The following is a 14,949-nucleotide window of genomic DNA, read 5'->3' on the forward strand; positions in this document are numbered from 1 at the left end:
ACCGATTTTATTTTGAATATTGAACTTAAAGTTAAGTTCAATAAACTCTTTAAACAAAATTAAAAGGGTCGCGATTTTTAAGTTTTAATTTCTAAAGGTCGTCTTATAATATATTTGGCGCCTCCATAAAAAACATCAGCGGCAACATTTCATTTCTTCGCGCAGATAAATGTTAAGTTTATACGAATTCTTTAGCTAAACTTGACTTCGCAATTAATTCAGTGGGAAAAGAAACAAATTGCATATTGTCAGTATCTAATAAGCGTTTGCAAGAGGAGGGCGGAATTTATTTTAATGACTGACGATAGCAAAGATCCAGGCGTGTCGCCTTTACAAATAGTTAATAAAAAAGTAGACGTCGTGTCGCCAGGTTAGCATATGTTACATCAAAAGGCGGGTCGCCATAAATATTTAACTAAATTATGTATGCGTGTCCCAATTTATTAAATTAGGCGAGTTGCCATCTTAGTTACAACAAACAGACGTGTCGCCATAAATCATTGATGATGTCATATTTTTTATTCAAATAAGTAGCCAATTTTGACTTCGCAATCAATTCAGTGGAAAAAGAAACAAACTTTTTGTCAATGTCTTAAAGGCGTTTGCAAGAGGAGGACGGAATTTCTTAGCTGTTTTCATGTAATTAGTAAAAAGTTGAAATTGACTGCTGGATACAAGCGTTTATTGATAATTTCACACAGTTTTCGCGTAGTTTTCAGAGGGATTTGATTCACCTCAGCAATTCAATTCAGGAGAGCGGCGGTAGTTGAAGTCTATTAAGGAGAGAATTGCTTACAATGTTTTCATACTACGTCCACTACATGTTTAGATTTTTGGATGGTCGATCCGTGCTTCTCAAGCTGAGCCCAAGTAACACTTGACAATGACAAAGACTAAGGAATTGTCGGGTCCGTCCTAGAGAACGATTTTTGGACCCCCCTCCTATCAATTTTGTACATGATCACTCATTTTCAGCAAATTTATTATTATTTTAGGGTTAGGTTAGGTTAAGACAATAATTTGGGTGACATGGAAACGCCTCAACACGGAAACGACTCAACACGGAAATGCCTCAAAAAAACAGAATCATAAAATTAATTTAATGTCGTCTTCTCTCAACTTAAAATTAAAAAGACTATATTCTACTGATTTTCACAGCCATGGCCGCAGCGCTCGGTCTCCTAGCCTGTTCTAGCCGTATAGCGCACGGCCCCCTAGCCTGTCCTAGTCTCAGCGCTCGGCCCCCTTATAGCTATCCTAGCCACAGCGCTCGGCCCCCTTCGTAGCCTGCGGCGCAACCTAACTTACCCTAAATTAATGGTAAAATAATTGTTAAATTTGTTTAATGTTAGAAGACGACATTAAATTAGTTTTATGAGTCCGTTTTTTGAGACATTTCCGTGTTGAGGCGTTTCCTTTCCGTGTTGAGGCGTTTCCATGTCACCCATAACCCCACTTGGTCATTTTTGAAAATCCGACCAACAAAAGTTGTGCATCCGACCTTCTAAAGTTGTAGATCCGACCTACTAAAGTTGTGCATCTGACAGCTGCTAAAGTTGTGCATCCGACTTATTTAAGTTGTGCATCCAATTTACTAAAAGTGTGCATCTAACCTACTTAAATTTGTGTGGAACCGGATCCGGAACATTGATCCTTCCGGTAGCACTGTCAAATACATTCTGAAAATATCTGCAGTTCCTGCTAAGGTCGGATGAACAAAATAGAATGTACATCCGGCCTACAGCTGTCTTAGGTCCGATGTTGCGTAGGTCCGAAGTATCGTAGGACGGAAGTACTGTAGGACGGAAATGCTGTGGGGCAAAAGTAGCATTACCTTGAATTTGAAGCTGATTACCTTGGCACAAGAAATGCATTATTTTTAATTTCAGATTGACATTATAAATGTAAGTAACGAATCGAAACTTCCAAATGTCGTTGGTAACCCTAACTTACCCTCCAGGGTGTAAAGAGGTAAGACTATTTTTTGTAGGGCTATTGTATCTTGATTCTGTTTTAACGTTAGACGAGAAGTCTTTTTTTTTATTTTTTTTTTTTACCCTAGACGAGAAGTCTTTTTCTATTTTCTATTATATTCAAAAAGAGAGATCCTTTTTCATTTCATGTAGGATCTTATTCCAGATCTCAGAGTTGTCAAGTCTTTACTAGTTTAAATTCCATACCTTAAATTAGAGAGTAAACTGCGAGAAGCATTTTTGTATATATATATATAAATGAATATTCGTGTGTTTTTTATCATTATTACACAATTTTCTCAGATCTGTACCTTTATTGTTTCAATAAAAAGTTTGAAAGAAAGAGTTTTAACATTCAAACAACTATTTTTTAATTTCAAGTTTAGTCCTTGTGAACTTTTTGACTAAGTTTTATATAAAATGTAAATCTTAATTTTCATTTTTGTGTTCAGATAAACGATGATATTGGAGCTGATGAACTGGTTCGCCGGCTCAAACAACTCGCTAGCTCATTTCAGGTTTATATTTCAACTGATTTTTCTGAACTTGGCTCCCTGGCTCGTAACTTTAATTAGAAAAGGATTTTGGACCCCCCCCCTTTATTAAAAAAATACATGGTCGAGGACTACTTAAAGCCGCGGTGCTCGGCCGAGCAATATTCGTAACCTAACCTTGAAACAATACATGAATTTCACGTTCATTTAATGATGTTCCTCGCTGTAGATAATTATTTTCGAAACCCTTTCAGTAAAGGGGTCCATGGCCATATATGCCTTTATAAACAGTTATAATGAGCAATCATAGAAATGCAGCCATGGATCCAGAAGAATAAATAATGGCCTGACCCGCCGCTTCATTCTTGCATGATGCAGCACCTTGGCGGAGAAACTATCAACGTATCAACCTAAGACTTGATGATATGTTTATTTTAACCACAGTTATGAACCATTTTTTGTACATCCATAATTAAATATTTTGTGCGTTTCTTCAACATGATAGTGGTCAAGAATTTGTGTGCATTGATAGGATAATTCTGGTCCATTGGCAGTGGAATAATGTGTAGATCTCTATGATGTACAAGGGACCAATCACTGAGTCTGGATTATGTGAATATAACGATTTTTTGAAGATAAAAGCTTTTTCAGTTAGCACTTAGTATTAGTTTAAAAATAAAACTCCCCAAAAGCTATGAACGACTAAATTTGTCTGAATTACACATCTTTAAATGTGTAATCTGTAATAGTGTAATATATATTGTTCTATCTATTCAGCAAATGATGCAATCAGACGACGAAACCACTCACAATGCCTACACTCCTCTAGCACTACATATTACAGATGAATACTTCATAAACAATCCTTCCAGGTATATTTTAATCCCATCGAATCAAATTCTTTTGTTTTTAGGCCCTAATGGCTAAAAGTCTACTCAAATACACGATCTATTTTTGATGATCTAATTATTTTTTTGGTTCGACCTCTTCTTAAAGAGAACGGATTCTAATCTGTATCTTCATCCTAATGGAACGGATTAAATGCAGTAATATTGGAATTTTTCATTAGATATTAATTGTATGTATTTAAATGTAGGGACGTTCAGTTGTTGGTTGCGTGCTGTATCGCAGACATTCTCCGGATATTTGCTCCTGATGCTCCATACAAGGAACCTCAACAGATTAAAACAATTTTCCTCTTCCTCATTCGTCAGCTTGGAGGACTCAGAGATCCAAAGGAAATATTCTCTTTTTTTTTAGTTTTTCTAAAAGTATTGTTTCCCCCTTTAGTAAATAATGCCACTGCTTTATAATTAAATAACAATAATTTTATAATAAAAGACGAATATTTAATCTCCAGGATCCTGCATTTAAGAGATATTTTTATCTCCTGGAGAACCTGGCCTTCGCCAAGTCCTTCAATATGTGCTTTGATCTGGATGATTTTAACGAGATCTGTGTCGCCTTGTTCACACTCATGTTCAAAATTGTCAATGATGAACATTCAGGGAAAGTGAAAAGTTTTATCCTTGATGTACTATGTCCCCTGGTCACAGAGTCGGATTTTATCTCCAACGAGTTGCTGGACATTATACTCCTGAACATAGTGGAGCCCGTGAAGACCCAGAGAAAGTACGCGTATGATTTGGCAAAGGAACTGGTGAACAAGACTAGTGATGCTCTAGAACCTTATATTCAGCAGTTCTTCAACCATGTTCTAATTCTGGGGAAAACTGATGATAAACTGAATATTAGAAACAAGGGTTACGAACTGATTTATGAGTTAAATCATATCTGTCCGAGTGTACTCCTAGCAGTTCTTCCCCAGCTTGAGTTCAAACTCAAGTCTACAGATGAGATGGAGAGGATGGGAAGTGTATCTCTGCTTGCGAGGATGTTTAGTGAGCTAGGTTCCACCTTGGCAAGTAGACACAGGGCTCTATGGCAGGCTTTCCTTGGACGGTTTAACGATATCAGTGTAGGGATCAGAACCAAGTGTGTTCAGTACACCATGCACTTTCTAACCAACCATCCAGAGCTGATAGATGATATCACGGAAACCCTGAAAGCTCGACAACACGACTCCGAGGAATCGGTTCGATATGAAGTTGTGATTGCCATCGTGACGACAGCTAAGAAAGATTTCGATGTGGTTTCCAGATCTGAGGATCTTCTCAACTTTGTCAAGGAATTCTTTTTTAATAAGATTTATTTTGTTATAGATCCTAGATTAACTTTTCTTGAAAATACACACCCCTACACACAGTTTAGAGTTTTTAACCCCTCCCCGAGTGATAATTCCATATTCAATATGAGGCCTTACAAGAGAGTTATAAACAAGTAGACAAGCGTTTAATGATTTTGATTTAAGACATTGGGTCTTTGAGATTTTGATTTAAAAAATGATGAACCAGGAGAGAACTCTGGACAAGAAGTTTAAGATACGTAAGGAGGCAATGGCTGGGCTAGCAATGATCTACTTTAAACACCTGTCTAATCCTAACGGTGTGCCAGAGGCCACCAAGAACGCTGTGAAGTGGATCAAGGATAAGATCCTCCATGGATACTATATGCCAGGGATAGAGGATAGGTTACTCGTAGAACGGTTACTCAACACACGTCTTGTTCCCTTCAATATGGATACTGAGGAAAGGATGAAAAAACTCTTCCTACTCTTTGCTACTATAGACGAGAATGCCAGTAAAGCATTTATAGAAATACAAAAACATCAGATGCAGGTTTGCCATATTACAAATTATTGAAGGACATTTTCTTCTAAAATTTTCTAACCGATAAATAAGATTTGACACTTTGTGTTTAGGTTCGAAAATCAGTTTCTGAGCTCATTGCTCTTCAGAAGCTTGCTCCGTCCGAGGAAAGAAACAAAGCGATTGCTCTGAAGAACAACAGTATCTCCAAGCATCTACCTGAACCTGTGAAGGGTCTAGAGTTTATCAAGAAACTCTCCCAGCACATGGCGTCCGATGAGACCATGCTGAAACTAATGGAGAAGATTTGTGAACCTGGAGTGAGCTGTAAGGATTCCTATGACGCCACAACTTTAATACTAAAGAAGCTTGGTTCTCCTATAATGACCAATCTGTACTATAACACAGTTAAGCAATTGTTAGAGCGTATCTCCTCTGTCATGATTGATCAGGAATCGATCCGTGCGCTTGTGAAGGTCGTCGGTGAAGCGTTAAATGACGGTGATGTTATAAACGAGCTTGGCGTGGACCCTGATACTGCTGGAGAGAAGGGACTTCGCCTTCTCTTCGTTCTAAGCTTCGTGTTCCCGACCCACTATGTGTCCAGGGATATAATAAAGAGTTTCTTTACTCTGTTCTCTTCAACTAAGGAGTTTGTAGCTCCTCTGCTTCTCAATATTCTCTCATTTATCGGAAAACATAAACCAATCAATGAAAAGTTCCCGGACTTGCATGAAAAACTGAAAAAGATTTGTCTCCAGTTTATTGGTCTAGGAACTCCGAAGGAGGCAAAGCAGGCCATCAAGTGCCTATATCTGAACACTACCGAGAATATAGAGGAAGTTTTCTCCGCAGTACTAGAGAAAATCAAGGAAAACCTCAACGGAGAGAAGAATAAGTTGTATCTGACAGCTATAGTTGCTCTGGGTCACCTAGCCTTTTACCTACCGGATAAATTTCCAGCTCAGATAAAAAATCTGGTGTCAAGAAAGATTGTAAAAGAGTTAGTAATGAAAGATCACACAGCTCCACGGGGTGGGACGGAGGAATGGTGCCCCATGGAAGATCTTTGTTTGGAAACACAGTGTAAACTTGAAGGATTTAAGATGATGTCAAGATGGCTCCTTGGTTTGAAAACTGATGAAGTCACAGCTCAGAAAACCTTCCGGATGCTGAAAGCTGTAATTGAGAGCGGAGGAGACCTATTGGAGGAGAAGAAACCCAACCCTGCGGAGAAATCCTGGCTGCGTCTGGGTGCTGGCTGTGCTATGTTGAAGATCTGTGAACAAAAGGGAGTAGGAGATCAGATCACTGCTAAACAGTTCTATCATCTCTCTAAACTAGCACAGGATCCGGTTCAAGCAGTCCGAGAAAAGTTTATTTACAAACTACACAAAGGATTAAACAGAGGAATACCAAACAAATGTCTTCCGTTGGATTTCATGGGAATTTATGCTTTAGCGGGTAAGTGTTTTCTCTAATCAAACAAACATTAATAACATTTCCTTATTGATCCATATTTTAATTAGTTTAACCTAGTTTCTTCGATAAATTAAAAGTGTCAAAAGGTTCATCAACCAAATAAGGGAAATAAATTAAAATCCGAAAGAAGGAAGAAAACTTGCGTCACCTTGCCTCTCAAAATCCCTGCTCACCGCTCCCATATTAGACATAATAAATATTTGGAAGATTTATTTTCTTGGTCCATTTTTCACCGGTCGGATCCGGTCCGCTTCAAGTTGAAAGATCTTATTCTGACTGAAATCTTGGAATGATAAGACCTAACTAACCCATATATTCAGGACTTGAACCTGAGAAGAAACTAAGAGCCTTGGCGAAGAACTACATGAACTATGATATAAACAAGAGAAGAGATTATGTAAAAACTCTTTTAATGTCAGGTTAGAAATCAAAACCTTTGTAGTTTACCCAATTAAGAAAATTAAAGAAAACAAATATTTATTTACATCTCGTCAATATTTTCCCTGCTAAATCTATGAATGCAAAATATACATTCCCAGTACAGTCTGGGGATTCCACGTTCAGGATTTACCACGATTATTTCGTTATTAACAGAAGGGGAGCTACCCGGAGTAGATCTAACCTATATCCTTCCCTAGTATATGCTAGTGTACTTTATATTCTAGGAGCAGGGGAGCTACCCGGAGTAGATCCTACCCTAGTATATGCTAGTGTACTTTATATTCTAGGAGCAGGGGAGCTACCCGGAGTAGATCCTACCCTAGTATATACTAGTGTACTTTATATTCTAGGAGCAGGGGAGCTACCCGGAGTAGATCTAACCTATATCCTCTAGTATATACTAGTGTACTTTATATTCTAGGAGCAGGGGAGCTACCCGGAGTAGATCTAACCTATATCCTTCCCTAGTATATGCTAGTATACTTTATATTCTAGGAGCAGGGGAGCTACCCGGAGTACATCCTATCCTAGTATATGCTAGTGTACTTTATATTCTTGGAGCAGAGGAGCTACCCGGAGTACATCCTACCCTAGTATATGCTAGTGTACTTTATATTCTAGGAGCAAGGGAGCTACCCGGAGTAGATCTAACCTATATCCTTCCCTAGTATATGCTTGTGTACTTTATATTCTAGGAGCAGGGGAGCTACCCGGAGTAGATCTAGCCTATATCCTACCCTAGTATATACTTGATATACTTTATATTCTAGGAGCAGGGGAGCTAACCGGAGTAGGTCTAACCCATATCCTTCCCTGGTATATACTTTATATACTTTATATTCTAGTGTAGTGCAGGGGAACGACCTGGAATAGGTCTAACCTATATCCTACCCTGGTATATACTTTATATTCTAGGAGTAGGGGAACGACCTGGAATAGATCTTACCTATATCCTACCTGATTATATGCTTGTATTTGCTGTTGCTGTTCTAACGCATGATGAAAACTTTACTTCTTCACAAGGTAACAGTGTCTTGGGAATATGAACTTAAATGATGATGATTTCGCTCAATTAACTGTTTTTCTCAAACTTGTGTTGGATGATTTAATTTCCATGTTTCTAATAGGTTTCAGGAATATAGAAATTCTCCAAAAATAGTTTTTGTAACTAGCCTCACAGGGCGATTAGCGCCCCTTTTCTAGTAACAATTTTAGATGCTGACCGTTGTGGCTCATGCCGCCATTTTCGCATATTTTTCTTTTTACTCTTGGCATTTTCAAAAATATAATCTTTGACCAACTCTGGGGACATGTGAGTTGCCACGACAAATTTGGGTCCGATCAGTTCAGTCGTTTTGACGTTAATTGGATATAAATACTTTGCAAAGTTTTTATATCGATTTTTGTATTTTCGTTTAACTTCGAAATTATAAGAAAAAAATTTCTTCTTCGGTGGTGGGAGAATTTTTATATTTTTTTTTTTTAAGATGTTGAGCATTTGAAGCGTATTCGACAAGCCCTCTGGTTTGTACTGGAACCCTTGATGACAAAGAACGAGAACTATTCCTTCGTGTTCTACCAGGACATGATTCAGAAGATGAAGAACCACCGTGACGCTGTGAACCCAGAGGATGAAGCAACAAATTTCAAGATGTACGCAGTTTGTGATCTTGCCATGGGAATCATCTCAACCAGGTAAAAAAAGTTCTACTAGGCGCAACTTCAGTGTTTCTTTGTTGGGATTCAAATCATATAGATACAATAGAATATTTTTTCTCGCTAAATATGTTTCAAATCAAAAATATTATTTTAAGGAGGGAAAGTAAGATTCTGGGGAGGAGGGTTGAAATGACCCATTTGTAACTGTAATAATGTTTGTTTTCAGATCAACAAACTTTGAGCGGAAATCCTTCCTTGCTGAGCCTAAGATTCCTCCCAACTATTTCAAGGCCCCGGAGAATCCCAAATATCAGAACCTGGATCTATACGTTCCTGCAGAGATACAGATATCGGTAAGTTGTAATGGTCTGGGTTTCCATGTCGGGTTCACTTTTATAAAGTGGTCACTATTGTTGTTATTTGCAGACAAAACAGGAAATTAAACGTAATCAAACCTTTTTTACACTTTCTTAACCAGTTGCAGTTCATGAACGAATCAGCGAAGGAATCGTGGTTTTCCCACTTACTCAAATTTTCTAATCTCAATATCTTTGCAAACCTTTGATATTTTAAACAGATGCAATAATAAAGGTCGTAACGAAATTGGGTTGCATAGATATTGGGATTAGAAAATCGGAGTTTAAAACAAAGCCTCAATTGCTTTGTTTGTTTTGTTTGTGTTAAGGTTCTGGTGTAAGAAACAAGTTACGAAAGCTACTGTGTATACTGTATATCCATGTATTTCGAATCTATGTATTTTTATTACGTTCAAAAGAATGCTGAAGGATGGAAATTTTCTATGAATAAATATATTTTTCTTTCCCAATGCTAGGTTGTCTTAACCTTTTTAAAAATGGGCCCAAACGGTTTTTTAACCTTAAATATTGTTAAGAACTCGAGGAAGGTTGGAGGAGTTGGACACCAGACAACTATTATACTATCTCGGGATGAGGACGGAGAAGAGGAGAACGGAGCAAACCACCCTGAACCAGGAGATGAACCTCCCCGGAAACGAGGAAGAACGTAGCTCCAGAAGAGACATTTTTCTACAATGTGATAAGAGATCTTTTTCTCAAACCTTTTCCCAACCCATGAACCTGAACTTTCTCCGAACCTTGGATTTAGTCTGATCCCCTGGATAGTTGATCAGACTACTAACTAGCCCCTTCGATTAATCTGAACAAATAAGACATTCTCCACCTGTAAACTAGAACTCATTCTGAAAGTTAACTAGGAGATCATAACTAAACCTTCGGTTATGATTGAACCCTGAAAAAAAGAAGAGATAAAAAATCTGAGCTATGATTATCAATCCGAACTAAAAAACTAAATCGAAAATCCGTGGACAGTGAAATATCTTTAACAGTGAAAACTCTTACCAAAAATGTATTCCTTTAAACCACTGCATGTACACTGTACAATGTACAACGTACATAATATTCATCCGCTACAGAAAGATCTTGCTGTACCGTGTAAATTAAGTATTCGTTTAACAGACTTGTGCGACTGGTAAACCTGGGACTGGACCTGTATTTATTTTTTTATTTTTTGTTAAAAATACATATAAACTACATTTACCAATGCTGTTAATTGTCACAAATCTATGCAGAAAAGATTACTTTGATGAATGCCGGAGAAAAATTTGATCAATATTTTTTATAAAATTTTTCTTCATGTTTCGAATGTATTAAAAAACCGAGGTGAACTCAAACAGTTATCTCATGTGTAAATATTTATAATATTTTTATTTTCTGTTTATTTGCTGTAAACCAGGTTGAAACTGTGCCGGATTGGTTTAAACTAATATTTCAGATAGGAATGGTTGTAACAGGAGAAGAGGGAGATGATACCAGGGTGTTTAATCAGGGAATCATCTCTGAATGGTTTAACCAACGGTACGGGGTTTTATATTGAAGTACGGTTGATGGCTAAGAAAATAGTTAAAACGGATAAAATAGATAAAGTCGTTTTTATTTAAACTTTGTTTTTTGTCTAAATAGAATTTTTTGATGAGCAGGGAGCTGTCGATCATAGCAGTGTTAATGTTTGAACCAACTCAGTTAATTTTTAAGACTAAGTCCACTTTTATGGTATTAGTTCACAGAGTTTAGAGAGTATAATCATGAAATAATTGATTAGCTTACATATGAATTATTTTAAGGTCTTTGCTTTAAAGTTTTAATATGTTATCATTATAAAAATGCAATATTTTAGTATTTTATTAACAACAAAAAGTAAAAATGCTTAGACTTAAAAATTAAACTGATTGCGTTAAATGCGTTAATTTCAGAGAAGATTACGGGGCATTCCTCCGTCTGGTGAGGGTCGGGGACAGGTTGGAGATGAAGAGGGACAAGTACTGTCATTGGGGAATATATATGGGAGAACAGATACTGGATATTGATGATCAGGTCAGAACAAGAAAAATCATTTCTCAAATTAAATCAAAATAACAGTAAGGGAAATAAATAAATATACTGAAATATTTTTCTAATGGGTAAAAATATGTGCTGTCATAAATAAAAATGTATCTAGGTTTTAAGGACGCTTGCGCCTCTATTTTGTAGCAAATTTAGCTTTCAACTGTTGCTTTTTAGTCGCTGTTTTTTCAACGATCTCCAATAAAAACAAATTTTAGCGGATTTCTCTCTATGCTGACATTATTTCCTAGAAAAAACATAAACCTTTCTTGAATCATCTACAGGGTGTCCCACGAAACATGACAGTTGGTAAATAGTTTTGAACATCGTCTTCCATACACTGTATTAAAGGCTTTTTGCAGTTTAATTCGTTAAAAAATCTTTTGCTCAAAAATATTTTACTTTGAAATAAATTTTACTATAATATGACTCGCATATAATATTTTTCTTATTGCCTTCGGTGTCCAACAACATAACAAATTATGGAAGAAGACATTCTGAACTATTTACCAACTGTCATGTTTCGTGGGACACCCTGTATGTGGACACAAATAGTTTGGGCTCGATCTGTTCAGTCGTTTTGACGTCTATTGGACACAAATATACAGACAGACAAGAAAAAGATATCGAAGATATTGTAACAAATGCTTTAAAGTATTTGATGAACAATTTCCATCACAATTTTAAAATATTTATCTAGTTGGTGGTGTTACCTTGTATTGGGCACAGAGCCAATCCTACGGACAACCCGGAGAAAATGGGAGGGTTTAGTGCTAGCTTTAGGTACACATATTACGCTAATAATAATAATAATAATAATGATGATATTAGCATCAATTAATAAATTAATAACAATAAATAATAAATACAAATAATACAAATAATATTAACGACCACGACCACGATCTTGATCTTAACTATGACCACGACCAGGACAAGGACAACAATAAAAGCAATGCAACCTTCATTCCATAGAAATCTAGCCCTAGCACTAATCAAAAATAGCTGCCTAAGAACGGAAATTATTAATAAATGACATAAGTCTAGTGTGTATTAACACGACGAGTGTTAGGCTGTCAGATAGAGATACTTTAACAATTTGCTAATTGAAAATCTCCCAATTTTAGAATTCGCGGTGCTCGGCACCCTAGCATTATAGCTAATCTTAGTCTTAAAAACCTCAACATTAGGAATCTAAACCTTAAAGCATAAATTGTCTTTTGGAGAAGGACATAATGTGTATATCAAGCCTGATACAGATATTCCCAGGAGTATGAGTAAGGGAGCTTTTGGGATTGGAGATGTTTGCCTTGAACCCCTGAGAGAGGTTTGGGGACGGAGTCTGCTTAGGATTAATAACAGTATGGATAATACTGTTACTCCGTTCCCCTCCAGAATAGGTATTATTCTTCACGTTATTTAAAGGAACTGTCACTGTCGTTCTTTTTGTAGTTTTCTTTAATTTAATGATTCACATCGGTATACTTGAAATCTTTTTAATTATATGGAAGGTATCGTCGTAGTTCTTGCTTTAAAAGTGTTTAACTCTAAAAAGAAAATTATAGAGTCCAGAATGAAAATAATTGATTTTTAAAGAGAAAATTATTGATTTCTTTACATTTTTGATGAGACAAAGCGTTAATCAGGCATGCACCTATAAAAACGGAGAGTCACTTGATTTTACGTCTACAGTTACTTTTACTGAATCTTCTGACAATTTCTTTCTTTTTTTTTGTAGCGGAAATGCGCAAGCCACTTCATAGAGAAACCCCAATTAAAAATGTTGATTTACGCTGACTAATCGTTTGGGGGTACCGTTGTGAATAGGACAGTCTTCTCTAAGAGTCCATTGATTTTACGTCACCACTATACAGGGCGTTTTATTTAATTTTGATAGTCCTTAATGTTATGAATGTTTTTTTTTTCGTTTTTCTATACAAGTTTATGCTAAAACAAGCCCAAAACATACTTGAATATATCTCAATTTAGATAGAATATTGACGATATCTAGCTTTTATTTATCAGAATATTTAAGGGCTACCATCGTGGGGGTTTTAGATAGCATATTGACGATATCTAGCTTTTATTTATCAGAATATTAAGAGCTACCATTCTGGGGGTTTTTAGATAGAATATTGACGATATCTAGCTTTTATTTATCAGAATATTTAAGGGCTATCAATGTGGGTTTTTTAGATAGAATAATGACGATATCTAGCTTTTATTTATCAGAATATATAAGAGCTACCATCGTGGGTTTTTTTTTTAAGCTACCATCTAATTAAATTGTCACTTGACCATAACTTTAATTATTAAGTTGTTGAAAGAGTGATGAAAGTGGTGAATGGTGAGGATAGACACTCCTTCACTGCTTACAATGTTGTCACAAACAACTGTGAACATTTTGCTTCTTGGTCCAGGAATAGTTGGGCTCTTTCGCATCAAGTTTACTCCGCCTCAGAACAGATTCTTAAGGTAAAAATCCAGATTATTATTATTATTATTATTAAATATGTATATATATATGTATATGTATATGTATATGTATATGTATATGTATATGTATATGTATATGTATATGTATATGTATATGTATATGTATATGTATATGTATATGTATATGTATATGTATATGTATATGTATATGTATATGTATTTATATAATAATATAATTATTGCTATCCAAAAAATGGCTAAACAACTAAGGCCCAAATCTCTTGGCCTCCTCACTTGACCCAAGGAAAGGTTAATGACCGGACACACTTTAAGAAATTGACAAGAAAAAATGTGGATTTAAAATTTGAAATAAATCGATAAAAAAAGTAAATTTCGCGAGATTTTAGTTGAAAGTATTTTCATAATATTAAGAAAATCCATTCAATAAGAAAACATATATATATCTCTTTCAGTTGTCTATGCTAGCTGTGTCAGTGCTGCTGCCCCGACCTCTAGCTGTTGCTGGAGGAATCTGTATTACAGGGATACAGATGTTGAAAGAGGTAATTATATCTTTAATTTTCGTCAATAGTTACAATGTTGGGGGGGGGGGGNAGGATTTATAGCTTCTTGATGTTAGGTCGTCAAAAAAAGCAAGTTTTTTTGTCGATCCGAAATCAAAAATCAAAAATATCCCAGTTAAGCTTCAATAGTACAGCAAAATTAAAGGCACGCATGAGGACGGACTTAAATACATTTATTACAGCTTTATATAACACTAGCTTTGAAACCCAGCTCTGTCTGGAAACAAAGTTTACCATATACAAGACAACCTACTCCACTTTAAACTTTTCATTCAACTATTAACCTTCCCGTTAGTTACAAAAACAACCATTTGAGGCAAATCCAAACAAACAAATTAAAAACAGACAAACAGAAACTGCTACTTTTTAATTTTTATTTTTAGATAATTATTCTAATAATTCTCTAACCATTTACTTTTTAGATACGACGTGTTTAGAGGGATAATGAGACAGAAACATATTTAGGGCTCATTTTATGCATTTCGAAATCAAAAATTTTAATTTTTAGTTTAAAAAATCTTAGTATTTATTTTATTCATATTTACTTAGTATCATTTATCTTTAAAAATGTCCTAGTTTGTCAGGTGAAACTAAATAAGAAAGTATTTGCAGTGTAAAATTTATTATAAAGAAACTCGAAATCTGGTGAGCGTTAAGGAACCTAACTAAACTAGATTTAAAGGTCGGATTGGAACAGATCATAAATTAAATTTATGGATTATGTAACTTATTTCAACAGACTTGTAATTGAT

At 35.8% G+C, this 14,949-nt stretch overlaps 2 protein-coding genes across 3 annotated transcripts; both read left to right on the top strand.

The window, feature by feature from the left end:
- Positions 1–1,868: 1,868 nt before the first annotated feature.
- Positions 1,869–10,570, top strand: LOC111706684 (sister chromatid cohesion protein PDS5 homolog B-B). Its single transcript, XM_023479596.1, has 12 exons — positions 1,869–1,971; positions 2,426–2,491; positions 3,245–3,339; positions 3,564–3,705; positions 3,828–4,655; positions 4,882–5,205; positions 5,289–6,639; positions 6,978–7,076; positions 8,014–8,121; positions 8,586–8,793; positions 8,984–9,110; positions 9,650–10,570. The coding sequence occupies exons 1-12, from the start codon at positions 1,930–1,932 to the stop codon at positions 9,782–9,784; spliced, it is 3,525 nt and encodes a 1,174-aa protein (XP_023335364.1). The 5' UTR covers positions 1,869–1,929; the 3' UTR covers positions 9,785–10,570.
- On the top strand, positions 10,566–14,849 carry LOC111706688 (uncharacterized). Of its 2 annotated transcripts, none has more exons than XM_023479602.1 (7): positions 10,566–10,652; positions 11,048–11,168; positions 11,878–11,960; positions 12,447–12,577; positions 13,495–13,652; positions 14,087–14,176; positions 14,620–14,849. In XM_023479602.1, exons 1-7 carry the CDS (start codon positions 10,576–10,578, stop codon positions 14,632–14,634), a joined length of 675 nt encoding a protein of 224 aa, XP_023335370.1. In that variant the 5' UTR covers positions 10,566–10,575; the 3' UTR covers positions 14,635–14,849. The 2 variants fall into 2 exon arrangements, with proteins under 2 accessions (XP_023335370.1, XP_023335371.1); XM_023479603.1 differs by having other exon boundaries at positions 11,878–11,956; positions 12,443–12,577.
- Positions 14,850–14,949: the final 100 nt, after the last annotated feature.

The sequence above is a fragment of the Eurytemora carolleeae genome, unplaced genomic scaffold, assembly GCF_000591075.1.
Source record: "Eurytemora carolleeae unplaced genomic scaffold, Eaff_2.0 scaffold747, whole genome shotgun sequence".
In the NCBI taxonomy this organism is placed as follows: Eukaryota; Metazoa; Arthropoda; class Copepoda; order Calanoida; family Temoridae; genus Eurytemora; species Eurytemora carolleeae.